At 35.0% G+C, this 27,549-nt stretch overlaps 5 protein-coding genes across 10 annotated transcripts in view; 4 read left to right on the top strand and 1 right to left on the bottom strand.

Moving 5' to 3' along the window:
• LOC143213564 (P protein) overlaps positions 1–11,388 on the bottom strand; it is a 140,797-nt gene extending 129,409 nt beyond the window's left edge. The window contains exons 1-2 of the mRNA XM_076433534.1: positions 10,292–11,388; positions 9,869–9,998 (exon numbers count right to left, since the gene is read on the bottom strand). The gene's annotated coding sequence lies outside the window, so the exon portion shown is untranslated. The remainder of the gene's footprint in view (positions 1–9,868; positions 9,999–10,291) is intronic.
• Positions 383–6,350, top strand: LOC143213566 (uncharacterized). 3 transcript variants are annotated; one of them, XM_076433538.1, is made up of 10 exons: positions 383–593; positions 796–1,225; positions 2,336–2,572; positions 2,701–3,116; positions 3,228–3,463; positions 3,573–3,712; positions 4,017–4,164; positions 4,626–4,854; positions 4,930–5,126; positions 5,196–6,350. In XM_076433538.1, exons 1-10 carry the CDS (start codon positions 568–570, stop codon positions 5,246–5,248), a joined length of 2,112 nt encoding a protein of 703 aa, XP_076289653.1. In that variant the 5' UTR covers positions 383–567; the 3' UTR covers positions 5,249–6,350. The 3 variants fall into 3 exon arrangements, with proteins under 3 accessions (XP_076289653.1, XP_076289652.1, XP_076289651.1); XM_076433537.1 differs by lacking the exon at positions 383–593 and having other exon boundaries at positions 609–1,225; positions 5,546–6,350; XM_076433536.1 differs by lacking the exon at positions 383–593 and having other exon boundaries at positions 609–1,225.
• Positions 6,519–9,544, top strand: LOC143213572 (annexin B9). Its single transcript, XM_076433549.1, has 6 exons — positions 6,519–6,686; positions 7,252–7,627; positions 7,929–8,081; positions 8,269–8,442; positions 8,751–8,932; positions 9,192–9,544. Exons 1-6 carry the CDS (start codon positions 6,657–6,659, stop codon positions 9,243–9,245), a joined length of 969 nt encoding a protein of 322 aa, XP_076289664.1. The 5' UTR covers positions 6,519–6,656; the 3' UTR covers positions 9,246–9,544.
• Positions 11,389–11,477: 89 nt separating the features above from the next.
• On the top strand, positions 11,478–24,459 carry LOC143213569 (monocarboxylate transporter 9). 3 transcript variants are annotated; one of them, XM_076433545.1, is made up of 10 exons: positions 11,478–11,714; positions 11,796–11,900; positions 15,015–15,190; positions 18,545–18,815; positions 19,000–19,244; positions 20,422–20,695; positions 21,709–21,936; positions 22,410–22,604; positions 22,745–22,925; positions 24,317–24,459. In XM_076433545.1, the coding sequence occupies exons 3-10, from the start codon at positions 15,125–15,127 to the stop codon at positions 24,357–24,359; spliced, it is 1,503 nt and encodes a 500-aa protein (XP_076289660.1). In that variant the 5' UTR covers positions 11,478–11,714; positions 11,796–11,900; positions 15,015–15,124; the 3' UTR covers positions 24,360–24,459. The 3 variants fall into 3 exon arrangements, with proteins under 3 accessions (XP_076289660.1, XP_076289659.1, XP_076289661.1); XM_076433546.1 differs by lacking the exon at positions 11,478–11,714 and adding an exon at positions 14,423–14,577 and having other exon boundaries at positions 11,784–11,900; XM_076433544.1 differs by lacking the exon at positions 11,478–11,714 and having other exon boundaries at positions 11,759–11,900.
• Positions 24,228–27,549, top strand: part of Spz4 (Spaetzle domain-containing protein 4) — a 20,368-nt gene continuing 17,046 nt past the window's right edge. The window contains exon 1 of one of the 2 annotated variants that reach the window (XM_076433542.1): positions 24,228–24,369. In XM_076433542.1, coding sequence (XP_076289657.1) covers positions 24,361–24,369 — 9 coding nt within the window. In that variant the 5' untranslated portion in view covers positions 24,228–24,360. Of the gene's footprint in view, positions 24,370–26,505; positions 26,677–27,549 lie in introns of those variants that run through there. The other variant, XM_076433541.1, reaches the window with a different exon arrangement.

Genomic DNA, 27,549 nt, shown 5'->3' with positions numbered 1-27,549 from the left:
GAATTAAATTATTTTATTATCAAACTACCGAATGTAAACAGTTTTCTAATTTTTTATATTTTTTTCATATTAATTTTTGTTTTGTGAGTATCGATAAGGTCCTTTATCCCAGCAGCAAATGCTAGTATTCTTTAGCTAGTATTTCTTCTGCCAAATGAAATATATCATTTTTTTATCATATACTCGGTTTAAAGTTATTTTAACTCCTTTCCGTTCCCTATCCCAAAAATAATGTTATATTATAAATGTTATATTAACAATTATCATATAATAATATAACATACACAGTTCAAAATCGAATAAAAACAAAGTGAAATTATGCGGGGTGACCAAGGTACCCCATTTCAGTCAAACGTTTACTTTACTGATGCTACAATGCGTCGCGCATGCGCGACAAAACCGTGCAATATGTATCCCAGCTAAATATGCCTTGTTTGTATCTAAACGAAGTTTAAATACTACTTATATTACAAATATTGGTTACTACATAACAAAATAGCGACATGAGATGTTATACAATAATTGAAAATATAGCAGTCTCTTAAATATTTTCTGAACCTTACAATCATGGATAGGTTCTTAAATATCAATTGGTGAGACAAAATAAATTTAACCTATCCAGTTAATACAAAGTTCTAAATTTGATAATTGAATGAACTCGGGATATTGTACGTTAATTTATCTCCTTTCGATAATCATATTTCTTATCTAAAATAGAATTATGTGTGAACGTATTCGATATAATTTAATTTTACTTATAAATTACCCGATTAGTAATTGTGTTTTATTTATTAGGCACCAGCCACTGGACGATATAATAGACAACACTTTCATTGAGGAAGGAAGATTAGAAAGAGAGAGCGCTATGTGTAGAATGGTAACTGGAAATTTCACTGATCCATTTAAAGATATCGATGAGGATTATAAAGAAGTAAAGATTAACTTAATGGGAGGCATACAAATGGAATTAGATAAAACAGATAAAAATGATAGTGCTGGAAGCGTTAAGAAGAAGAAGGAACAGCAAAACAATGTCCAAGTCAAACAGAAGAAGAAAAGTACAAGTTACGTGCCCGGAATTATGAAACCGATGTTCAAGTTTCCTAGGATGTCTAGATTAAATATACAACAACAAGCATTATGTTTAAGAGTGTTGTTAAGATTTTCAGAGTCCAGTAAACCAAAATTAACTCAAATTGAAAGGGAAGAACTAAAGAAGTATATGGTATATGATATTCTATACTGTCTCTGTGTCATATTATCATATATTGCAGGCCTGTGCAGTGCTGGCTCACAAAACAGATGTAGCTGCTCCACCATGTACACTCCGACTCTTCCTTCAGCATCGGCAGGTTACTCGCTTTCAATTCATTCTTTTAACAATTGTCTCGGCTCTGCGAATTCTTTACCTGTATCTGAATCGTGCCTATCGTAAAAATTAACCCTTTGCACTCGGAACTATTTTAACTCGAAAATTAAACATTTTTTTTCATTTTATGGACCTATGAAATTGATATAACACCTCATACAATACTTAAACGTGTAGTAATTGATTAGATACCAAAATATTTAACAATCTAAACAATATTTTGAATAATGGGGCTCATGCCGAAGGAAGAGTCGGAGTGGATGTGGTGGAGACTGACTCGCTGAGCAGGCGAAAAGGAGAAGTAGCCATATCTGTTCCGTGAACCAACATTGACCGGGTTTGATATATTGTATATATTCACTTCCTCTGTTGTTCGAAATTATGGTATATAACTGTTGCAGTAATTGTTTCATTTTCAGTTCTAAATAGTTAATTGCTTCTGTTTAGTGCTTTTATTTTGCAAAGCAATATTTGCCACATTAACTTCACACCAAGTGATGTTTTAATTTTCTTGCATTCCACTTCTTCTTCTTTTAAATAATTTCAAGCACAGCCACCTGTTTATCCAGTTAGATTTTAATTTATATTAATTGATATAATCTAATGAAACAGTGATTTTATTTAATGGTTCATAGTTTTTTAGAAGTGTACACCATAATATGGGACATAAGAGAAGTGATTTATACTATATATACATCAAAAATTATTAAATCTTCAACTGATCAGATGATGTGTCTCCTAAATCAAATTTTGGTAGCAGTATTATTTTCCAAAACATACTATATAGATTGGTTTGAACGTTTTGTTCGAATGTCAAAAAGAAAATGTCACTGTCTAAAAGATATTAATGCACAGTGTTAACCATCTGATCAATTAAAGGTTCATTGCCCTTGATAATATACATGTATTTTCTAAATATTTTAATAATTATGCTATTAACGTATGTTTTATTGTTTCATTTCGTAGGATTTACAGAAAGACATTACAGAAGAACAGAATGAATTTTTAGAATTTGCAAAAAGTAAATGGGAAGAAAGATTACCTTTACTGTTTATAAAGAATGAAGATTATGTAAACGACTGTTGGAGATCGAAATTACGATATATTCATAATCTTCCTAGGTATTATGGTGAAGTTACAAATATTCCATTTGTGAGAGATAAAAATATTGAAGTAAAGTTTGATTCTGTTTGTTTGCAAAGGGTTAGTATTGCATTTCTAAACATTGAAATACATGTACAGTAAGTACTTATATACCTACTTGCCTGTTCTATTTTGTTTAGGCTAGTTTGCTTACATATTAAAACTAACACAAATTTCTTATTATGTAGGGTGAATTGCCAAAAATTACGTTGCCAAGTCTCACCGGCCCTTGCTATCTGAACGTAAAATTTCGAGATCTAAAAACACGGTTTCCTCATAAACATAATGTTTGCAAAAAATCATCAATGTCTTACAAATTACCAGTAAGTGAAGATGCAAATTGTCAAAAATTGGCTGAAAGTAATAATGCAGATATAGTAATTTCATCGAGCGGTCTTAATTGTTTAGTAAATAATATTGGGCCGAATTACTCGAATCCCTGGATTTTGCCAGTAGTTATAAAACGGCACAATGATAAAAATGTTATCTATATAGATAAACCCGGACCACCATCAGCAAACACTATACCCAGAAAAAATAATTGGATATATAAATACATTCTTAAGTATTCCAGTATTGATGCACAAGATCCTACTTCACATAGGTAAGATAGTAAACTATATATAAATTAACAATACAATATGCTTACTATATAAATATATGTACTTTCTATTTCATATAAAATGCTCTAATAATAATTTTAAATATTCTGTAGTAATGAAAATCATGAGGACAATAATATATTCGATGATGTTACTTCGAAAGACGTTTTAAAGTTGGAAGAAGAATGCGATAATGTCGTATCTAATACTAGTGATCACTCACAATTAAATCAAGAAGAAGATTCAAAAATTGACATAAATATTCCTTTAAATGTAGGTATCAAAAGTGAACTACCTTCAAATGACAGTACAGGCTCTGTTATTTCTAAAGTTGCTACAAGCACTGAAGGTAGGACCACTCTTGCCAGACATATTTGTATTGATTATGACAATTCCACTATTAAGCATTTGTAAAATATTTCGAATGTATAAAACAAGTGCTGAATTTTATGAATCAGGTAAAGAAACTAATTCTGGGGCTAATGCATCATATAAACTATTTACGATTGGACCACAATCTTCAGAGAAAAATGAATTAATGAAAAACGTTATTCACGAGTACAAAATGCTGGTTAGAACGAAAACCGATGGATTTCAGGTTTGTATGTTTAGTACAATTGTTCATAGATAATTGTTTGTGGATAGTGGATCTGTATGCATTTATGGCTTATGAAAATTTTCAAAAAATGCTAGAATATAACATTCGACAGAATTTAGTAAGATTTTTATTTGTATTGGATCTACAAATGCTGTTCCCATTAAAACTAGGATTTTATTTCATGACATTTTCTTAAAATTTGTCAATAAAAATTAAAAATTGCATAAACATCCGCAGTCTGGTACGTACATTATTAATAAGTATACATTATAACATGCTTATATATAGTTTATTATGATTATAGAATCTACCAGATGATGAACAGAAATTATTACTATTAGCAGCAAAATTGGAGTATCAGAGTGATATTGGTGCCGAATCTGTAACATTAGAAGAGGCATTGAAACAATGGATATCTCTTATATTTAGACCCCACACATTCCTTGCAAGAGGTAAACAATTCAAATTATATCTGTACCCAATATATTCACTATAAGTTGCTATAAAAATGGTTGATTTTACAATAAAATAAAGTGTCAACCTTATTCATTAAATTATAACGACTGAACTAACCAATGGATGAAAATGAGAGGCACGTATTTCCTTTTCTAATATAATTATAGCCAAAAGTATGTCTGTTTGAATATCTATTTTTTTGCATTTATAAGTGCTTTATTACGCTAGCTTTTCACCATCACTAAAGTTCCTGCTAGCATCTTCTTGTTGCTCTAAACTCTAAATACTGAAGAGCTAGTAGTAATAATAAAAATTATTTCAGACCGAAAGGCATCCAATTTCGCGTACAATACCCCATTGTCTATGAACACAGCATATTTTGATTAATGAATATATCAATGACAATTCATTAGTGTTTTGATTTATAGATTTCAATGAAATGAATGATTTGTTTTAGTTCGGATATCCGCGAATACATCAGAAGTATTGCAATTAGAACAACGTACAGCAATGTCTATAAACAATGAAATCAAGCGGCTCTATAACGTAAAAGCTGAGGATACTTTGGTAATTTTACATAATGTTATTGAGACACTTTCTAGTTTATCTCCAGGACGTTATGTCATAAGACACACTATAAGACATGGAGCATTTGCGGCTGTTTATAAAGAAGTCGACAGTCCTGGGTAAATATATGTAATATGTTTTTAACTAAACATTACTATCTAACTCATGTTTATGTAATTATTTTCTATTCACAGGAAGAACGTTTTTGATTTGCAAACAATTTATACCGAAAAGTACTTTACAGTACCCAATCCTCCTTGGATTCCACTCGATAAGATAGTACCGACTCCTATGCTGAAATTCTTTGAAAGAATGCCAGTTATGTTTCATCCGCTACATAAAATATCTCCTCAAAATAGAAATTCAGCTAAGACAAACAATATTGATGAAGGTAATTGTACGTTTACATTCATGTCTTTTTAATGATAATTTCTTAGTTTTACTATATTTCTCATTTTAGGAAATGTACGAAGAAGTTTAAGGAATAGAAAGAAGAAGAGTTTCGATGATTAATTCAAATGCAAATTATTATTACTTTAAATAGCGTTAAAACCTTTGACTTTATTTATTATAAAACAAGATAATTTGAGTTTATATTTAAAAACTAATATATCTGATTTCGAAATAATCATAAAGTATCTGTGATTTGTAAAGTTACTGATTGTCAACTGAAACTATTTTCTATATCTAACAGAATCTATTTTAAAATTATTTTCAATAAAAATCAGATCATTTTATTTAAATTTTAATAAAAGCAAATTTTCTATTAATTGGGTATTTAACACATCAATATTTTTCTCACACTTACAGCCAAAATGGCGCCCCGGATAAATGTTCGGGTTGCCCGCCCCTAGAACGAGCCCTGATTTCATTTAAATAGAGATAGTATTAAATTCTCATCGCTAACGTTACGGATGACGATCTTTCTAACAAGTTATTATGTTTCATTGTTAGTATGCTTTATTTTGTGTTACAAGAAAGCAACACTTGATAAGTGAACATATAAAAAGGTAAGAGAGTTTGGTAAAAACTTAAAAATAATTGTGTTACTATTACAAATGCAAAAATAAATATTTAATTTTACATAAAGTCATAATGAATTAAAACAACTATCCTTGTGTGACCCTGAAGGCCATAGTATACTACCTGGTTGAACTCTTCATTAGATGTAAAAAAGATATACATATATATAAATGTAAATGTAAAAAAAATGTGTATATATATAGCATTCCATTTTGTTTCTAGAAAATTAAAAATAAAATATATTGAGATACGCTATCGTCATTGAACATATTGCTAATAAAATATAAATACAACGTCCTCCTCTTCGGTTTTTCTGTGTACCGTTTACGGAAAAAACGCTGATACAAATTACCGCGAACATCCTGTATATCATGAAAGGTGACCACGTAAAACTAAATCAAAACGTGATTACGTCATCCTAGTATTTATGATGAAACATAAAAAGAAGTACGAAAATAGGCATGTGTATAGATTTCAGTTTAAAGAAATATGTACTGAACTAATTACGTCCTATTGTCGTTTGATGAATTACAGACAAGAATAGTATTCTTCGAATTATACAAAGTATAGAGTAAGTGTATGGATACATTTACGTAGGCGTGCTCTATGTTTGTATGAGGTAGCCTTAGGTGCTGTCATTGGTTGCAAATGTTGATGTCATGAATTACCATGAATTACTTCATGGTTGCAATGTTACTCAGTCTCGTATTCGCAAATAGGGATGACGACGTTCCAGCCTGGAACATCCGAGCTTTCCCGATTCCTTCCGACGGTGGTCGGAATTGTCGGAATTCGACCCGATCCGAGCGTCGGGTCGGGAATATGTATCATAAGAATTCAGTATCCCGCACATCCCTGATATTTTTACAATTTCAGGTTACCGATTGGATAAATAATCATGGCACAGCAACAGCAGTATTCTTCCAAAGTGAGTACATTATCATTAACGTTTAAAATTTCCATAAAATTCCTTTATTGCGTGACTCTAATTAGTTCGATCTATTTTTAAGTATCGATCAATTGTATGTATTTACATATGTCACTGCGTCATTCGAAAACATACCAATTTGAGTGACTTGTGTCATTTAATTGCATATCGTGCAGTTTATGACATAGATTTTATAAAATATTTTGATCAATCTTATTTTTTATTTAGAAAAAGAAACTCGATCTTTTATGTACATTAGAAAATACTAGGATCTTTTCAAAAGAAAGAAAAATCCTTAGAATTAAATTGTTTACAAATTAGATCTCATAATGTACCATTTATTAGTTATTAAATGTAGACCTCATCATCTATTCAAATAACATAATCCAAGAAAGAATTAATCTATTAATAATACGTTAGGATTAAGATTCAAACTTTTTGAATTGTTTATGTGCTATAATAAATAAACTATGAATCTTTGTACAAGTTAATTGGTTACTCATATTTTTCGTTCTTCTTTATTCTCTAATAATTTACTCGTTATATATGTTTTCTGATTTAATAGTGTACAGTATATTCTGCTGATCCATTTGATGCAAATGTAGATGCAGCATTATTGTATAAAGCAATAAAAGGAAATGTCAGTGACGATAAAACTTTTATCAATATACTAACGAGAAGAGGGATTGTCCAGCGTTTGGAAATCGCTGAAGCGTACAAAACATTATATGGAAAAGATCTGGTTAAAGATGTAAAGAGCGAATTTACAGGAAAATTAGAAGACGTTCTAGTTGCTCTTATGACACCATTACCTCATTATTACGCCAAGGAACTGCACGATGCGATTAGTGGATTTGGCACCGATGAAGAAGCAATTATAGAAATTTTATGCACTTTAAGTAATTGTGCTATCCGTATAATTGCAGCATTTTGTGAAAATTGTATGTGTAACCAATTCAGAGATGAGTCTGTTTGCATCATTTTTAACACGTTCCATGTCACGTGTACCACTGATGGTACATGTTAAAATTCAGTAAAAAGTTCTAAAAGATATATTTCATAACAAGTTTAAACACTATAGAATATATTCCCACCAAAAGAATGAGGCATTATATTATTAAAAAACGCAGTACAGAACAGAGTAAATGGCCTGAATGAAAAATCGAGCAGAAACGGCTCGGCATGGAACGTGATAATGCTACATGTGTGGATTTGATTCATTATATTATTTTGCTTTTACAGTATATGGCAAAACTCTTGAACATGATTTAAAAGGAGACACTTCAGGACACTTTAAAAGATTGCTTGTCTCGCTTGTTCAAGCAAATAGAGATGAAAATCAGAATGTAGATCAAGCTCAAGCTATAGCTGATGCACAAGCACTTTATGAAGCTGGTATGTTTACAATATAATAGAACATTGATTTTATTTTGATTGTAATTTGTCAAAGTTATATCTTTATAATGTTGGTTGTTTAAACGATATAATGAAGTAAATTAGCAAATTATGAATTCCATGTATAACTCATGTACATCTAAATACATTGAAGATATAATTTAATTATCGTTTATTTACATTGCAGGTGAAAAACGATGGGGAACAGATGAATCTCAATTCATTGCTATTTTAGTATCTCGTAGTTATCAACAGTTAAGACAAACTTTTCTTGAATATAATAAAATATCTGGACATGACATAGAAATTGCTATCAAAAAAGAATTCTCTGGAAATCTCGAGAAAGGTCTCCTTGCGATAGGTAAGTATTTTTTTCTAAGATTAGTATTGTAGAAAAATCTCTGCATTAGCTTGCTATTATGCTACTAAATGTTATTACTAGACTACACTTAAGAAAGTGGAATGGAATAGAATCCTGTTTTTCACGGGAACAGCCTTTGTAGCTCCAAAGCAAATAAAAATAGTACTAAATTCTATTGAATTTTATATTATAGCATTTTTTGAAAATTTTCATGAATGCATAAGCATTCGCAGTCTAGTTATCATGATGTTTCGTTTGGACACTATTTCGAGAATACCGTTCTAAATCTGTAATCGTTTGTGTTCCAGTGAAATGTGTGAAATCAAAAGTGGGCTTCTTTGCTGAAAGATTATACAGCAGTATGCATGGTATAAGTAGAAAAGATCGAACACTTATTCGCATTATTGTCTCTCGAAGTGAGATTGATTTGGGTGATATTAAAGAAGCTTTTGAGAAACGATATGGAGAATCATTGGAAAGTTGGATTGCTGTACGTATTTTTATTGATTTTTATATATTTCTGTTATGAAAAGAATACTATTGCAATTATTATTATTATAATAAGTAGAATATACGGCTGGTAAGGCCAACAAACAGCCAATCAATTCATAGAATAGTATTTATACATGTACTCTTTCAGTACAATTAATAGAATCGAGACAGTAATAATGTTAAACTATTAGATTATATGAAATAAAAACTAACACATATTTATTTGCTAATAGATATATAAATTTGTATGATTTCAGCGTGATACATCTGGAGATTACAAAAGAGCTCTTCTCTCAATAGTTTCCACATAAATCAAATGAAATATGTTAAAAAGCGATTGCGAGTACCAGACTCGTAACAGTCACTATAAAAGATAAAGTATCTTAACATACTTTTTACATGACAACTGATTGCTTCTTATAATGAACTAAAATTTATTTTTAATGAAGTACTCTACTAGATTAACTGCATTTATAGATCTACTAAAAAAATAGCACTGTTATATACAATTTTTTTATATTAAAGTTTCTATATATTTTGCAATGAAGATATATTTATACACATTGTTATAAAATCTATACAAAAATAAAGTACTATAAATATTATTGTAGTATACTTTTATTATTAATGAATGCCGAACCCGAGCAGTATTTTCGGGTACCCTCACACCCCTATCGACTCGACAGGTGTCGAGTTGTCAATATTCGACAAGTGTTAGTCGTCAAATCAAAATTAATTTTAACGGAAATTAAATAAAATCGATATCTATCGCACGACACGAATTCAAATAAAAATATGATCGTCGCGACACAAGAGTAAATGCGAATTAATAGAAAATCAATAATTCAAATTGATTATTTATCAATTTTTCATTAATGATATGTATAAACATGTTCAATAACATAGTATAATTTGAAATATAATTTGTACTCACCCTCACGTCCTCTCCTGCTTCAACAAAGTACGCCATGAACTATCACGCTTTCGATTATCGAAAGCAACGTGAAGTATCGATCTGGGCAATGAATCTGGTCCTTCGGTCGATGGATTTTTTCCCGCGGAATCTGTAACAGAAAGAACAAATTCATTAATTGCAATTGACAAACAGTAAGAAATTAAATTAGAATTAATAATAAGTAGACAATTCAATGTGAATAGGAAATCAAAACGGAAATTAAGCTAACTAGATTTCTATGGAACCACACGAATTCAGATACAAATCGTAGTCGTAACACGAGAGTAATCCGAATTAATAGAAAATTAATAATTCACATTGATTATTTATTAATTTTTCATTAATGATATGTATAAAGATGTTCAATAACATAGTATAATTGGAAATATAATTTCTACTCACGCTCACGTCCTCTCCTGCTTGAACAAAGTACGCCATGAAATTGTCACGCTTTCGATTATCGAAAGCAACGTGAAGTATCGATCTGGGCAATGAATGTGGTCCTTCGATCGATGGATTTTTTCCCGCTAGAACGCCAGGCGTTCCCGCGGGTAGTGATTTGTTTCCTATATAGCTAGGTAGAGTCTTTTTGCACGTAATGTTTTTGTTTTTTTAAATCAACAATTTCATAGTTTGGAACACAATTATTAGAGTCACTTTTTATCATTGAGATAATCGTTTGTATTTTAAAATTATATTTTGAATTACACGGAAACATTAGATTAGATACCACGTACAAAAAGACGATTCGCGACGGATCGATTCTTTAGACAAAGCAAAATTACTTAATTAATTATCCTTTGACGATTACTTTACATTTGGTAGAGTACTTTTCCATTATTACGAAAGTTTGCTGTGTCGAAAGGGTCGTCCGAGGGTTTCCAAATATATTCATTAAGTATCAGAATAAATAAATTAATAAATGAAGATCTTTATTTTTTTTTAGAATCTTTTCAGTCTCTTTTTATTCAACGATAAAATTCCATTACCGTTTTATCTAATTAAATATTTAATTTGTAAATGAACATTATATTTTAAATTCAAAGTAGAGCCATTTTTCAAAAATGCAAAAACATTAGCCCGTATAAAATCTAACAAATTCTTTTAGTCAGGATTTTCAGGATATTAAGATTCCCTGTTCGTTGCTCGAATCCTCTCGCGTGTCCAGGTGCTACTCGGGAGGGTGAGAGCATCGGGCACATGGAATATTGTTTTTTAATCATATGTGCGGCGACTGACAATGGTTAGTGCATCGTGCACGACGTATTTTCCACTTGTGTGTGTGTGTTAGGCAGTGGAATTGCGTCGGTCGTTCAAACTAGATTCGGTACCGCATATTCCTGTCGATCTGTGACATGCTACATGGATCTTCGTGGAATATGCGCGCGCGTAACTTTCTCAATTCATTAAGAATAATGTGCAGTACATATTCAGAATGACGCGTAATTTAATTTATGTCTGCTACGAAATTTTAACAGTTTTTCTAACCATGAAACTAAGTATTGAATATACCGCCAATGACAGAGACGGTATCAATCTCTGAAGTCTGAAGTCACAACACAATGTCGACCGGCGCGGAGAGACAGTTTAGCAGAGGGAGGGCACGGGTGGCAGAGCGAATCACTCTGTACCTAGCATAAAACTGATATTGTCAGCTTATTATCAAATTGAATAAATTGCTCACATAAGTTACATTTCTTGTATTTGATTTTTGAAATACTTGTTGCACGTTGAAATTTTGAATTAAGCTACTGATACTTTATTTATTTCACACTCTCTTATTTTATCATTCCGTCGTTTATATTCGTTAGTTGCACAAAAATAGGTAAAATATAACCTATTAAACTTGTGCGATGTAAACAATTCAGTTTTATTTTTCTTTTCGGTTGTTCGTGAAAAATGTTAGACGAAGTTAAGTACGTGCGAGTCGGTGAAAAAGTATTCAAAATAAGGTTAACAAACATATCGGGAGAAAGAAAGATAAGATTGCCAGAAGTACGATCGACGATAGGTAAGTACATATTTACTTATTGTATTCAGCGGAGAATGTTTGCGTTCTTATTGCTATCTAAATAAGTAAAGGCACGAAACCTACAATTCATTGTAGCAAAATCAAGAATAGTGTGACGGTGTAGATTGAGGAATACGCAGTGATTACTAACAATCGATAGTGATAGTCATTGTTACAGAAACCTACTAGCGTTGCCCAGGGTCGTATAATTCAATGCATTGCCCTCTTGCGATATGTGTTACTATTAACTGGCTAATGCGCGGGAATTTTAAGAGGAGCCGAGTATATTTGACCTTGATGGGGTTGATCGAATTTTCTTCTGTTTTTATCCTCACTATTCCTCTGGACTATAACCTATTGTAATTAATTTCACATTTTTTAGCGTTGAATTTGATTATATATTTCTATTATTACTAAACAAGTGTAGAGTTTGAATTAATCCGACTTCATACGTCATTTGCAAGTTTCCACAATCTAAAGCGAGCAATTACCAGCTCAACACACAATGATTAGATAAACATCTTTTTTAGATAATGATGTACATTGTAACACATTAACTGGAGTAGAACACTCGTGCACGAATAAGCTATTCATTCAAATGATATTCTAGTATGAATACATATTGAGTAATTTTTGAGTTCATTTTTATGATATGGACGATTCAGGTACAGAGGTAAAGAATTCGCAGAGCCGATAGAATTGTCCCTGTCATAAAAATTAAAGGAATTGGTAAATGTAGAAGAGCAGTCACATTTGTTCCGCGAGCCAGCGTTGTCCGTTTGCCGGACAACTTTATGGTGCCCATAGATTTTCGGACCAATCAAGAACAATATGTATCAAGCCGAATAGGCACCCTCATCCGCAATACGTCGAAAGCCGTCCCTAGCCATCGTTTTATATCGAAAGAAAACTGTAATGTAACGAATTAAATGCTTTTAGTTACATAAGAGGTTTGAGGTTTTTATTGATGTGGTATTTCACTTGGGTTATATGTATATATATGGCTGAAACTGCCCCTTTAGAAACTGCTGACAGAGGTAAGCACATACTGACAATGAACCCAAGCACTTAGATTGTACGAATAGCGGGCATATTTACTTTGATTTACATTTGAAGGTTAATGGCACGTCAATCACTATTGAGCTGGAAACTGGAAGCTAATAGATACCTAGATTTGCATGGGTTTACAAGATCGTGCAGTAATAAATTAACTTCTACTGCAAGTACCATTCGTACAACGTATCTAAAAAAAGCAGATTTTAGTCATTCGTATCATAAGCCACAATGGAAATTATTATACGTATATTTGAGAAACATGAATAATATTGCAACGTACATTTTAAAGTACACAGATTGTTTTTAAATATCTGCTGTTGTAAATAACTGCGAAATTGTAAATGATATAGAAGAGATTTAAGAAATTCAATCGAGATGAAGAATTAGGAAGACAGCGAGTAAATTCACTCTAGATTAAAAAATTACGGTCAAGACGTGAATGAAGTGATCGTGATTCTGCGATCACTGTGACAAATCACGGTTGGTGATTTTGCACGCCATCACTAACTACAACCAGTCGCAACTATATTGGTTTGATTTTGGCGCGATGTTCACCTCGTCGCTATCCTCGACCTGCGCCCCTATGCGCCCGGCTATTATACGCCGCCGCTTTGCTCACAGCTCTTGTCACCGCTTCACTATAAACAATCGCATTTTGATTTTGCGCGATGTTCATCTCGCATCTACCCTCAATCTTCACCGCTCCTAAGATCAAGAAGGATGTATGAATTGAATTGAGCACTCAGGTGTAGAAAATATGAAGATAGATTTCATTTGTGGCGCCTACTTTTCAGGCGCAAGGATGCAATGCTCCACGTTTAACGCATGCGCCACAGGTTGGTCACCCCTATTTTATACGTACCACCGTACATGGCTATTTTTCGTCCGCAGTAATACCTACAAAATGTTATCGATGAAATTTTTAAATATTTTCTTATGTCGTGTATTAGATTTTGAGGGCCACCAATTTTTGTTTCTATTCAGAACGCATCATTCTTCCATAAAATGCTCGCACATATCATTATTGCATGATAAATTAGAAATGATATTAACACAAAATACGATCGAAGTATGATACCGCAGTAATCGGTACAGTTACCCTAGTACTATAAATACTACCGTCTGTGTCGGAACTGGAACGGTACCGATGCCGAAACGTTCCGCGCATGTGTGAATACAAATAGTATAAATTGTCAATTTTTAAAAATATTGTAGGGTGATATTAAGTTACCCTATTCTATCCAAAATTTTACTTTACTGATGCTAAAAGCGAAGAGAACCCAGGCTAGATCATTTACAATCCTTACAATAAGTACAGGAAAAGTTCCAAAATAATTAAATGTTGAAAGTGACAAACAATTGCCGAAAAAGAAATAGAAAAACAGTTTTCGCCTCGTCGCGTCGAAACAGTCAGGAAATTCCTTTTCGTAGGTATTGTCTTTGTTTGTCAATGGTGTGATTTATAGGCGTATGTCCGCTCGTCGCTTCGGTGGGTCTGTTGCACGTGTTGTCCATCTGTTGGGTTCGAAATTGTCGGAGTGCGGTGGTTGTAAACTAATACAATGGGTCAGGTCGCAGCCGATCCGCATGTGTTCTTCGTCTGTTAAAACATCCCTTCCAGGTATATCGCTTAATCCTCTGTAGAAATGGTGAGCTTCGTTTAACCTTCGGTGTTGCCGTCGCAACAATTTATTTAACACGTTCCGTACCACGTGTACCACTGATGGTACACGTTAAACTATCCATTCAGGCTGCAGGACTCCCTATGGAAGCTTTCACAGTCCATATATGTCTAAACTTTAAACACTGCTATGTAATCTTTCTTTTGTTTATCACTATGCTATCACACTGTGCTTCCCTGCCATGCACCCGAACAGCTGAAGCACTGCACAGTATAGCAACGTGTTCCGAACTTCTCTCCTCCGAGTAATTGTAGAACTGTAAACAATTCTTGGTTTGTCTGAGTAGGCATGCGCGTCCAATACTTATCCAGACAGCTACGTATCTTATCATTTGTTCAATCCCGCCTGGTTTATAGCTGACATGCTATGATTACAGTTTACCGCCAGTCTCGAGACGGGTCGAAGAAAGAAAAGAGAAACGCAGTTTTCTCGTGATCTTCGGAACATACCTATCTCCGAAACTGAAGGGCGATAGCAGTTGGCAGAATGTCACGTGACAGGCCTGACAAAGGATGGGCATGGATGATCGTTGCCGCTGTGTCCATCATTAATGTGAGTCTCTCGAAGTTTCATTTTTACACAATTCCAAAATATCTGTGAGCATCTGTAAACATTATTCAGCAATTTCGCATTTCTTCAGATATGTACTTTCAGCATCCGACATCATAACATTACGATGTATTAATTTTACATTTATTTTTATTTTCTACGTTAACATTTACCTATTCCTTTATATTTTTAACGAATATACTTATGTGAGTATATTAAATTCATGCACAAAAGTAGCATGGCTAGTAACAAAGGTAGCTTGTAATGGTTTTTAGTACGGTTAATGAATATATATTTTTATTACATCAACATGTCACACAAACACAACAAACAGTTTATTATTATAGTTTTTATTATATTTTCATGAAATTTTTACCAATGAGTCGCCGAGAGCTTCCGAATAAAAGCATTTTGATGAAACATTGTTAGCAACATCTTGAAATTGTTTAAAACAATTTAAATACCGCGTATAGTATGCGAAACGATCAATACAATAAATATTGTATGCTATTCTAATTTCTTCATAGATATTACGTGTTACAATAGATATATTACACATATCTTGTAAAAGTCGTAGCGTATGCAAAAGTAGATAGAACACACTGTGCTTGTAGTAGAGACAGAGTAATGGATAGTAATAACATAGTGAGATAGTGAACTTATTATTGGAGAAACCAAAAACAAAAGCTATTTTTTCACGTCTAAAAGGTGGGATCTCCTTTGCGCGTCTGGTCGCAGCATTTTGTTATCCACACTCCATTCGTCGTAGCTCTCTGCTGTGCCTCTGGCCTCTGGACGCACAAGTTTGCGTTTCTATGATGCGATTTGGTATATCTTTTTTGGTTTGTTTTTTCTTACACCATTTTCTGTACTATAGAATATACTCGTTTATATTTCGTATAATTATTCACAATTTCATACTAATTGTTACCAAAGCGCATACAAGAATTTGTCTTGTAATTTGATTTAAAACACACTTTAGTACATGCATACATCACAGCATTACTATTGTTACGTACGGAGAATATAAACATTTTCATTTTTATTCTCATCGGTTCAGAATCGTATAGTCACGTAAGCGTCACTTCCAGCGAGATCAGATTCTTCTAGTCCGGTAATAGTTCGTCGCAACGCACTATTTGTATTCATCGGAAGAATTAGCAATATTCTGTTTGGAAGCCTAACTCGGGAGGACGTAGATGATTATTACCAAAAATTAAACAAAATCTACAAGAATGAGCACGAGATAACGGCAGTGCGAGACCAGTCCACTTGGCTTCGAGGTGGAGGAGGTGAGATCATTTTTGAAGGCTTTCGGCAGGAGGAGCGCCACCGCCTATGCGTGCCTTTGTTGACTGTCGTCAAGCCGGATCTCCTGGCAGCCATACGGAAGGATGGATCCTGCTGGTTCCGGGGAGAAGTGACCGCAGTGAACGGAGGAATAGTCTCCGTCTTTCTCGAGGATTATTCCGTAATATCGCAGCAGATGGAAGCCCTACATGATCAAAGTCACAGTCACAGCATCCATGCAGGACAACGCAACAGAATCTTCAAAGGGCAGATGCAGTGTTGCAGTCCAGACGGAGCATAAGGGGCACTTGTCGATGGAAAATAGCAAACCTATCAGCCTGCGAAGAAAGGAAGAGTCGTAAAATCAAGAGAGAAACAACGCAGAGAAACAACGACCAGCGGGACGCAGCCGCACCATCTTGAGTTCTTCGTGGTTACGGATATTAATATACGTGACTGGACTCCAGGGGAACCGTGGAAAAAGAAGACGAGGGTGCGATGAAGACCACAAAAGTACATGCACCTTTCCGCTGCATCGTTGGCGAGGTTGAAAACCAAACAACGGCGTGGATCACTGCTGAGCACCACCCGGAGGAGGTGAGATCGTTTTTGAGGGCTTTCGGCAGACACATGGAGGAGCGCCACCGCCTGTGCGTGCCTCTGTTGACTGCAGTCGGACCGGGTCTCCTAGTAGCCGTGCGGAGGGAGAGATCCTGCTGGTCCAGGGGAGAGGTGACCGCAGTAAACGAGGGGATCATCACCGTTTTCATGTGGGATAGTGGCCTGACGGTGGAGCGGGAGGTTAGCCAGGTGTGGTTCCTGCCGTCGCGTTTCCGCACTCTCCCTTGGCAGGCAATCCGCTTGCGCCTGGAGGGCGTGGAACCACGCAGCATTCGCCCCATTGCGAAAATCGTAGCTCTCGCAAAACACGTAATGGGAAACAGGAGGGGCTGCGTCACCAGGATATCAAGGGCGCAGGATGGCTGCAATTGGGATACGTGGTCCCACTTCGAGCGACTTTTTAGAAATAAGTACACTGCACCCGTCATTTTTTTTTGTAATTTTTCTTTCTTCTCTCTTCCGCTTTTTTCTTGAAGTAAATAGTATCTAGGACGTTTCCTTTCTGATGAGAAAGCATCACGCGAACCGCGATTTTTGTTGGCGGGTGGTGTGACCCAAGATTACTGACAGACACCACCCGTTTATGTCAGCGATATATATATGTAGACTCTTGAATTTGTACTCTCTTCGATTGAAAATCGTGTAGCCACGAGCAGAGTCACGTCGTGTCACATTCGTAGGAGTCAATTTCGAGTTCGGTGTAAAATCTATTAGGCAGTGATAAAGTTGCTCCGAGAGCCCCGCATTGCCAGTCCGTCAAAACCGAGCATCTTAGTTTAGGTAATAATGGGTATTGTCAATTCTTCAGTCGCGACTCCATCAATTGTAAGACTCATCTTGACAGAATATATTTGTTATTTGGTAATTTGTGCAATTTAATAAATCCTTAATTATCCTCCGATATCCTAATCTGGTAATTGAACTTTTGCCTTCCTATCTGAGAGGGGCAACATCTATTCTGCCGCACTCGTGCGGCTATAGCAATGTTTACGTTTACTGTTTCGTCTCGTTGGACAAAATACTGGTAATAGTATTTTTATTCTACGCTTTAATTCAAATCAATTGAATCGCAATACCAACTCTTGTAATAGACATTTAGTCAGAATATATCTACGTGGTTTGGTAATTCGTGTAATTTAATAAACCCTTAATTATATTATTGTCCAATATTCTAATATAGTCATTGAATATTCCCACACGATACGTGTTGAGACGTGTTAATTATGTGGCCGGCTCGAATTTCATTTTGGTCCTACGCTGCGGTCGATTTTGGACGATGCTATCTTTTAAAGTCTTTCTAGTCTTTGATTTTAAATAATTGAAATATATTTTTAATTTACGCGAGTACATATAAAATGAAATCTAGTTGTACGTATACTACACGTTTCATAACATAAAGGAAACCGCGTGTCCTTAAGTATATTTTTAGTCAAAAAATTGTTACAGATGGCGATATTACCTATACAGCAATGCTTCGGTCTGATTTTCACGGAACGTTTCCTTGCGCTCGGTATCACCGCCACACAAACATCCTTAATTCTTCATTTAAATGGGACAATTACGTGCAGTCTAGGTTTGATAAGCGGACCAATGATGAAAAGGTTTTCATTTCGAAAAGTTGCTTTCGTCGGCAGCTTGACGATTGCAGTTGGCATCTGCATGACTGCGTTCGCAGTTTCCGTTCCTTCTATTATCGCTACTTATTGTATCATCGTGGGTCAGTATTTATATACTTTTATTACGAAAACTATATTAAGACAACGTATTTTACATGTAATATTAATAACTGTTCACTCAAAGAGAAATGTATAAAATCATTCGAAGTTTATTTAAATTGTTCAGATATTTTTTCAGTGGATTATGCATGTATTTGTATTTGTAATATACATCATACTTTTCAGGTATCGGTTACGGAATCATGTTTCCAGCAACAACTTTAGCAATGAATACATATTTTCGGAAGAAACGCAATATGGCAATGGGATGTTCGGTTACTCTCACTGGCCTTGGTCCCATTTTAATGCCTCTTTTAATAACAGAATTATTAGAGAATTATGCTACCACTGGAACTCTTTTAATTCTCTCTGGTATTGCGTCACATGCATTCATTGGAGCGTCGTTGTTGAAACCATTTAGGGAGATGGATGTAAGTCGTAAAGATATTAAAATGCTATGGCCATTAAGAAGACACTAAACACAACGTAAAATAGATTCATAAGTGGATATCATTTAGAATTCTATCGATCTATCGAAATCATAACACGATTTCCAACTTCTGTTAACATTTTCCGTAGTATGAATATCCGTTCTCTCATACAATCGTGTAATTAGAATTTCTTCAAGACTCTTAGTTTTTTAAATACTATATTTCCAGTCAATGGCATGTGTTGCGTGTCGTTCACTTTAATCGTTGATATAAAATGTTTAAATATTCATTTATATAATGTTAAACTACAACATTTTATTTAGAAGAACTCGTAAGATAAATGTCTACAATCAATTATAATGTATATGTATAGTTAGTATGACGTTTTATTAATGTAGTTACAGAAAAATGTCAGAGGAGAAAGATGAATAATTCAAAAGGACCTGCATGTAGGACTATGTTTTTTTTCGAAAAGTGTTACGCTTTGTATTTCTGTATATTTCTAAAATATTAATTTTTAATTTACTTCTTTAAATATTGTATTATTTTCTGCAAGTTCATACAAACTCATCAGTAGACTTTATGCAAGATAAAAAATGTTAGCATCCATTGCAAGACACAGGAACCAAATAAAAATTTCGTTCTTCTTTTAATTATCTTATTAAGGTGAAACTAATACACTGGTGGCCTTAAATCTTTTTAATATCTCCACTGTTTTAAATTGTACGTACCCATTTTTGTCATAAATGCATAAAATCCGCAGTCTACTCATCAGTATTCTTATAAAATTGCTTTTATTAGTACAGTTTTGTGTCTTCTTAATATTGTAGGCCAGGGAGTTCCAACTTGTAGCTCGCGAGTCAAATACGGCACCTTCCCCGCTTAGGTGTTCCTCCCACTCTTAGTCTTCATCATTATAATATGTACCATATAGTAGAACACGCATACATTATAACCGTCGAACTTCGTTCCTGTTCCCTTCCGTGCCACCACTCTGCTACCACTGCCGCCCCACTCACTAACTCTACGGCTGTACGTAGTAGTGGGAAGAGGTTCGAATGGTGGGGACCTTGCGGTTCTCGGAGGGGAATAAGTTGGAACTCCCGATTGTAGGGGAAGGCGCGGATTTACGTTCACCGTCAGATTTGATTTTAAATGGATTTCATGTATCACAAAGGACAATGACACCATGGAATCTTCCGTAGAATGCAACGACAACCGTGTCACGAAAGGATTTGAAAAATTAAACTTCGAAAACAAGACTGATGAAAAAGATGCCGAAAGTAAACGTCAACTCCTGTATAAAACCGACAATATTAAAATAAAATCACCTGAGCAGCCATCGTCACCGGACCTGAAGAAAGAAGAAAAAAAAACGTTTCTGTCAGCAATTGCAGAGAATTTGGATCTCGACATGCTGAAGGATACTCGTTACGTCGCCGTCATATTAGGTAATATATAATTTTTATTACAAAATAAAAGTTTTCTAGATCGATTGTAAGAAATAGAAGTCAGATCACAATGTGATTCATCTTTCAATAATCTTAACAAGTCGAAAATAATGTAACAACATTCTTCGGTTCATCTAATGTATTTACAATTTTGTTTTACAATTATTCGTTTTTACTCCTCTGCAAATTACACGATGCAACAGTTCGGTGAAGTCTGGCATTAGGTGACGTCCGGCGTTAGGGGAATTCCCCTTACAAGTGCGATTTTGAAGCTACCGAATAGATTTGGTCGCAGAAGGAGCAGGGCAAACATGTACTGTATTTGCTAAGCCAACGATTTACGTTCTAGGCCAGCACTTAAAGCCGCACCTCGTGATTAAACGCCAGAAAAAGCTAATGGTAATTGACGTCACAGTCCGCTACGGGAACCAAGATAATCTAGAACGGGCCTTTAAGAATAAGGAAGAAACGTAGAAAACAACCACGGAATACATTAAGATAAAAGCAGGATGCACAGCGGCAAAAGTGCTGTCAATAATACAAGTAGGAACGAGAGATGCAATGAAAGCAATCCAGAAACTGAAAAAACTGCACGTAGCCAATGGAATTGATTAACTAGCTAGTTAATCTGAATGGCAAACATCAAAAATAATACATTGAAAAAGCAAAAGTTAAAAGATATACTATGTAGTACCAGTTCTATAAAACTGTGACTCTGGAGACCCGAAGTTTTCACAGTTACGGAGAGGATGTACGCACTTTCGAATATAAAATAAATATTTAGCACTTTTAGCTTTGTATTTACTATCGGAGGAATATTCGTATAATACAATCGTAATCTTTATTATCGGCAGATATTGAAAGGTGGAAGTTGAAGAATTGAAAAATAATTTTAAATATTACTAATTTATTTACAAATTTATTGTCAAGGCAATTCTGTGTTTTATGTCACTTATTCATTTCATCGTAGCATCCAGTTAATTGTGTTATTATTTACATCTTTCCTATAATAGGAATGGGAATATCTTTGGTCGCTGAGACAAACTTCAACGCTCTGATACCCTTCATTCTCGCGGAACTGTCAGGACTTCAAAGGCCTTCGATCGCAACGATCATGTCGATACAAGCTGCGTCAGACATCACTGGACGATTGTGCGTCCCACTATTAGCTCAAAAAGCTGGTTGGACGCCAAGAAACCTGTACATATTATCGTTGATAGGTTCGACTATTGGAAGAACTAGTAAGTACAAAAGTTTTACTCGAATGCATCGTGGTCTTAAACTTTTAAAAATTAATTTTTCTGCAAGTTCTGTAAGTGTTCTTGAACGCGTACACAGTGCACAGAGTGTAACGAAATATTTTGTTACATTTTTTTCAAGTAAAAGGTATATATTTTCAGCAAAGAAAAACATTATTTTTATTATTATCTTGAAAGTATGTACATTTTTGTTAGTATGTGAAGCAGCGGTTTCCAATCTTTGAGCTGTTACGCTTCCCCGAAAAGAAATTTCTTTCCGCGCCTCCCTACCCTTTCTCTTTTTAATAGATATGATAATATAGACAAATAAATAAAAAAGTTTTAAATAATAAAAACTTTATTACAAAAAATAACTGAAAACTACAAATTAGTTTTTTATTAAAAAATTTCGGCGCTTCCCAGATTGGAGGATTAAATACAAATAAATTTAATTAAATAACCATTATCGGTTTCAGTATTATCGATCTGGGGGGGCAGTTACGCTGTTGTCGTTGGCGTTGCATTGATAATTGGCGTTGCAAAAGGGACGAAAGCTGTTTTTCAGACATTAATCATTCCTGATTACGTTCCGCTTAAAAGACTGCCGGCTGCCTCGGGCATGCAAATGGTTTCCAATGGTATACTGTCCATCGCTATAGGACCAATCATAGGTAAAAAAATCGACATACATTTCCTCACTCTCTTATTAAATTCACGTTGATCGAAATTAGATTTACTAAACTGTAATTTAAAGATTTACTAAACTGGAATTTTCACTTATTTTCGCATTACTGTTTTGTTCACATTAAAGGTGTAGTGCACGATGCGATGGATAGTTACATAGGAGCTCTTCATTTCACTTCGTTCTTAAGCCTTTCGTGTGTCTTCCTATGGTACGCAGGAGGACTTTGGAGGATAAGTAAAGTCACTGAAGATCATCCCGAGAAAGGAGTGACGAAAGATATACCGGAAGATGCGTATGAATGTAGCACGTAAGATGTTGCCATGTAATTTAGTTGATAAACATTTTTTTGTAAATTGTACACAACTTAGGGAAAATATAAATTCTGTACCTGAGAGCTAGACTGCCCATGCACTTTCATAGTATTTCTCAATAAAAAATTTTTCTCAAAAAATTGCTTGTAGTTGGTTGTAATTGCGAAGAAAAAAGTGAAGGTTGCGATTTTTAAGTTTTTTATCTGTGTCTCTGAATTCGTGGCAGAATCCAGGACCGAGCTTCCTTCCATCTGCCCGGCAGAAGCTGCGGCGTTCTGACGGCTCGTTTTCTTCTCGGGGCATGCCTGGTTGACTGGGTTATTATTATTCTGATGTGTGTGTGAAATAATAATAAGATGGCATTCTCTCTCAAACTCAATTTCAGATAAAGCAAACCTGGGCTAGCCTTGTACTCAGGTACAGAATACTAATTTTATCTTTACTTTACCTTCACGGCATGCTCCGACAATCAACAATTACTAATAGATATTAACCACAAAATTCGTACAGTCGTCACAACGGGCAAATTGGAACAGTCGTGATCAAAATTCGATCATTTCGTCGTCATTATCCAGACTGGCAGATCTGCAGAATTCGAAATCGGATACAAAAATATCCATTTGATAGAACCTACCCAATTCGAAGTGGAACGAAACCGAGATCCGCAAAATCTTAATTTGTCAAAACAATTAAAATCTTCAGCTCTATTCTCCGAAAACTCCCGTAAAAACTGGCAAACTTCCTTTCTCAAATCTATTTGAACAAGAAAATCGATCTGTTCCCATAGTTAGCAAACTGATCAAAGTTTGTAATCGTACTTTGCGAGTAAAAGGCGGTTATTTTGGTGCCAAGTCCATGCCTGAAGCAGAATTTGCTATGAATTTGACACCAAAATTTGTCGACACATTCCGAGCCTAATAGGGAATCAGATGGCTCGGTGTTTACGGTATGGAAAGTTTACAGGCGCAATTACATGCCAAATCCATGTCGAATGCATATCAAACTTGCAATTATACAATAGCAACACTTCTTACGACGATAGTAATGAAAACAGCAATTAAAAAGATAATTATGTATGTAGAATGAATTTCTACATCCACTCAGTCGGTTTTCTCCAATTTTGCAGGTGTAAGATAACAGCAATTTATAAAACAATTTATGAATGCGACAGAACTAGAATAAAGCATATGTATAACAAATTCTGAGATTTTTAGCATAATGATTGATTTTTGGATTTTGTCAGTTTTTCGTTAATCTCGGGCCTCCGTTCACGTCTGCCTTCGCTCAATGTTATTAGGGTCATCGTTTGCACGTTATTTATATTTTATATTATATTATTATTTCAATATAAGTGGTAATTGTGTTATATATTAATATTTTATTACAGATTTTTTCACATGGATTCAAAGGCACCAAAGAAATTAAAGTAATATGAATAACGTGAGATTATAATACTCTATTTTACTGTAGTGTGATTAGATTGAAAACAGCTGTTAGCTGCACCTCGTTTTTGTTCTAGCAACTGTAGTTTAATACTTGTTCTTTAATTCCTAAGTGAATCGTACATTGTTGTGCAAACTTTTGTTGTGTAACTTTAGAAACAATAATTTCTGATATCTTTTGACCCAACACGATGTATATACCCAGTCAGCCAGGCCTGCCTCGAGCAGAAATCAAGCCCATCTGCCGTGCAGAATAGCAGAATCCAGGACCGAGCGGCCAGCATTGTGCCCGAGCAGCTTCTGCCGGGTCCGGGCCGGGCAGAGTCCCGGTCTTTCTGCCGTCAGAATGCGCTACCTATGCTTGCGTAGATATCCGTCCAAAATCGAGCATTCTGCTTACTGGATACATGTTTCTTATGTCTTATCGGTTTGTCGCAGCGTGTAACAGGTACTAAAATAAAGAAACTCTTTATTGTCTTCTGATGATGCGTAGAGGTACGGTAACGGAAGAATGTGTGTTTACTTAAATACGTTGTCTTCGTACAGGAGTGCGATATTGCAGTGAAAGAGGCTGCAGTGACAGTGGTTTCGAGGTCAGTAGAACACACAGAAGGTTTCATTACAATTGTAAACAGCATTTACGACCATGTTCCATTAATGTTCTTTTATTTTTAAATGAACGAGGATTTCTCCAAGTTATATCACGATGTCATAATTATCTAGTGTAATTCCTTGTAGACAAACATAGTTCGATTAATTACTTATGAACTGTAGTGTACTATTAAATTACTATTTACAAATACAATGTACATTTTACTTAGATCTAGATAAGGCATGTTTTAAATTTTCATTACAGGCGCAGATGAAATGGCTAAAAATTTCCACCAATGATAATTTTTGATTAATTGCATTTATAAATTAGCTAGAAAAATAATCCTTCTAACATCTGAAGAAACTCGAGTCTTGCGAACCAATTCTAAAAAAGTTATTGGTTTTGTAAAATGTGCAAGGTTTTTATCAGTGCCTAATAGATTTACAGAATAAATAAAACGTAAAAATTGTAAGGTTAACTTAGTTCTTCGCGGAAAAGACGTAGAAAAAATCGGTTTTTATTTTTTTTAACTACGGCGCACCAGACCATAAAATCTGAAAAAATTCATGAACAATAACTATAACTATATATCAGTACTGTAAAAATATAAATGTTGTCACTGTAGAACTTCCATGCGAAATCTGCATTTTTTCGAGGTTTTTGAGGTTTTTGATTTTTTACAAGCAGGATTTTCAATTTAAAAATCTGAAACCAATTGCAGAGTATGTATTTGGGTCCTTGACATGTGTCAGATTTTTCTCAGAATTTCTAAACATCATTAACTAGGAAAAATATGCTAAAAACTGATTTTTCTATTTTACCCCATAACTACCCTCCCGATCGAGATACAGGGTTGAAAATTTACTGAGTACATTTTTCCTTGATACCCTATAATAACGTAAGCATTTTTTATCTTTTTACGTTGTTTAAAATTGTACAAGTCTAGAAACTTTTCAGAAATTAATTTAAAAGAAGCATGAAGTACCTGGTAGGTTTAATGTTAAACGAGAAGCCTCGCTTATCAGCGTTATTCGCGAGGACCAGCGACATTGATCTCGAGTAACATTGCTATTTCCGGAGATGGCCGAGGCCAGAGTCAAACGCGTAGTCTTACGAGGCAAAACCACCTTTCTCCTAATTGACCAAGGAGAAGGAAGAAATCCGTTGCGGCAACCAGCCGTGTAGCCCTTGCTACGTCACTGAAGGGGGCCCCGTGACACACATCAATGGGCCTAAACGTAACGGTACCCGCAACAGTGACCTACTCTCCGGCCGACGCGACGTTGCGCTCTCTTCCCCTTTCTTTCCTCGTGTTCCGTCTTGCTTTCTCTTGATTCTCGGTCAAGCGAGCGTCGAACGCTCCGCGAAGGACTTCCCGGCCCGTACTTTTACCAATGCTGGTTTACCAATGCCCGTTCGCCTCGCCTTGCCTCGCGTGTGTAGCGTGTAACGTATAGTACGTAGTGTGTCTCCTGCCGGCTGATTACAGCCAGTAATGAAAGCGTCCTCTTCGCGCGTGGAGGTGCTGACATGTAGCCGCGAATGCTCGCTTGTCTTCCCGTCGTCCTTTTTACGGTAGCAATCGACCTGTCAGTGAAAACGATACGCGCCCGAACCAGCAACGTGATCGCCGTCCTTGTCGGCCGCCGGTCCAACAATCTAAACAAACGTCAAACACGAGTTATGAATGTAATCGTGAGTCTTGTCCTCCAGGTGAGCCTACTTCACCCTAGTGATGGCGATATCTTTCCATTTTATCGACACGCATCGATAGCCGCAGCATCGATACGTATTTATTCCTGTGCCCAGGTCTATGGGCCTCCTAGAAGTTACAGGCCCACATTTTTACAATTCAAGCAGTTTTCGCGAATATCCCGAAAACTAAGACCAAACGACGGTAACATACACAGCGAAAAGTTATTCACACAACATTTTTATACCGACAATATGTATTAACCCTTTGCACTCGGGGCTATTCTCTATCTCGAAAATTAAACATTTCTTCCGATCTAGAATATTTCCGTTCCTTGTGATTTTTGAAATTTGATGGATATGAAATTGGTATAATACCTCGTACAATACCTAAATGTTTAGTAATTGATGAAATACCGATTTATTTAATAATGTAAGCAATATTTTGAATAACGGTACGCCTCAAAGTTGTCGTGGAAGAGAAAAGAAAATTTATATTTTTCGTATCGCTACATTTATTTTGATGCTTATATGTCGATTACAAATGAATCAAATTTTATTTCATTTCAAAAGAAAGGCATAACATTCATAATTGTCAGGCTTTGTTTAAAATCTTCATGACGAGTGTAACACGGCTAGGGGTTAAGAAGTAGAATGAGTCGGTCATGAACAGACGCGTCAGTCCGACTGTTCGCCGGATTTTCAAACTTGAATTTCTCGGAAAGGAGACAAATGAAACAAATTTGTTCTATATTTTCTCGTGTAGAATCCTTGTAAATCATCCCTTCGACGTTCATACCATCTTGGGACATCCTGTAGACATATTAAATAGAATAGTTTACGAAAATTTAAAGTCGATTTCTAAGTGAACGGTTGACACGAGACACGTGGTTC

The sequence above is a fragment of the Lasioglossum baleicum genome, chromosome 11 (assembly GCF_051020765.1).
Source record: "Lasioglossum baleicum chromosome 11, iyLasBale1, whole genome shotgun sequence".
NCBI classification, from domain to species: domain Eukaryota; kingdom Metazoa; phylum Arthropoda; class Insecta; order Hymenoptera; family Halictidae; genus Lasioglossum; species Lasioglossum baleicum.
Note: the sequence above shows the minus strand (reverse complement) of the source record. Positions and strands in the feature narration are given on the sequence as shown.

Excerpts from the sequence above, each read along its gene's own strand:
- LOC143213566 (XM_076433536.1), top strand. The coding sequence starts at position 722 with ATGTGTGAACGTATTCGATATAATTTAATTTTACTTATAAATTACCCG. Across the intron at positions 2,573-2,700 it reads ATTCTGTTTGTTTGCAAAGG|GGTGAATTGCCAAAAATTAC; the intron begins GTTAGTATTGCA and ends CTTATTATGTAG. Across the intron at positions 3,117-3,227 it reads CAAGATCCTACTTCACATAG|TAATGAAAATCATGAGGACA; the intron begins GTAAGATAGTAA and ends AATATTCTGTAG.
- LOC143213572 (XM_076433549.1), top strand. The coding sequence starts at position 6,657 with ATGGCACAGCAACAGCAGTATTCTTCCAAA. Across the intron at positions 7,628-7,928 it reads TGCAGCATTTTGTGAAAATT|TATATGGCAAAACTCTTGAA; the intron begins GTATGTGTAACC and ends TTGCTTTTACAG. Across the intron at positions 8,443-8,750 it reads GAAAGGTCTCCTTGCGATAG|TGAAATGTGTGAAATCAAAA; the intron begins GTAAGTATTTTT and ends TTTGTGTTCCAG.
- LOC143213569 (XM_076433545.1), top strand. The coding sequence starts at position 15,125 with ATGTCACGTGACAGGCCTGACAAAGGATGGGCATGGATGATCGTTGCC. Across the intron at positions 15,191-18,544 it reads CCGCTGTGTCCATCATTAAT|ATGGCGATATTACCTATACA; the intron begins GTGAGTCTCTCG and ends AAATTGTTACAG. Across the intron at positions 22,605-22,744 it reads CGCTATAGGACCAATCATAG|GTGTAGTGCACGATGCGATG; the intron begins GTAAAAAAATCG and ends TTCACATTAAAG.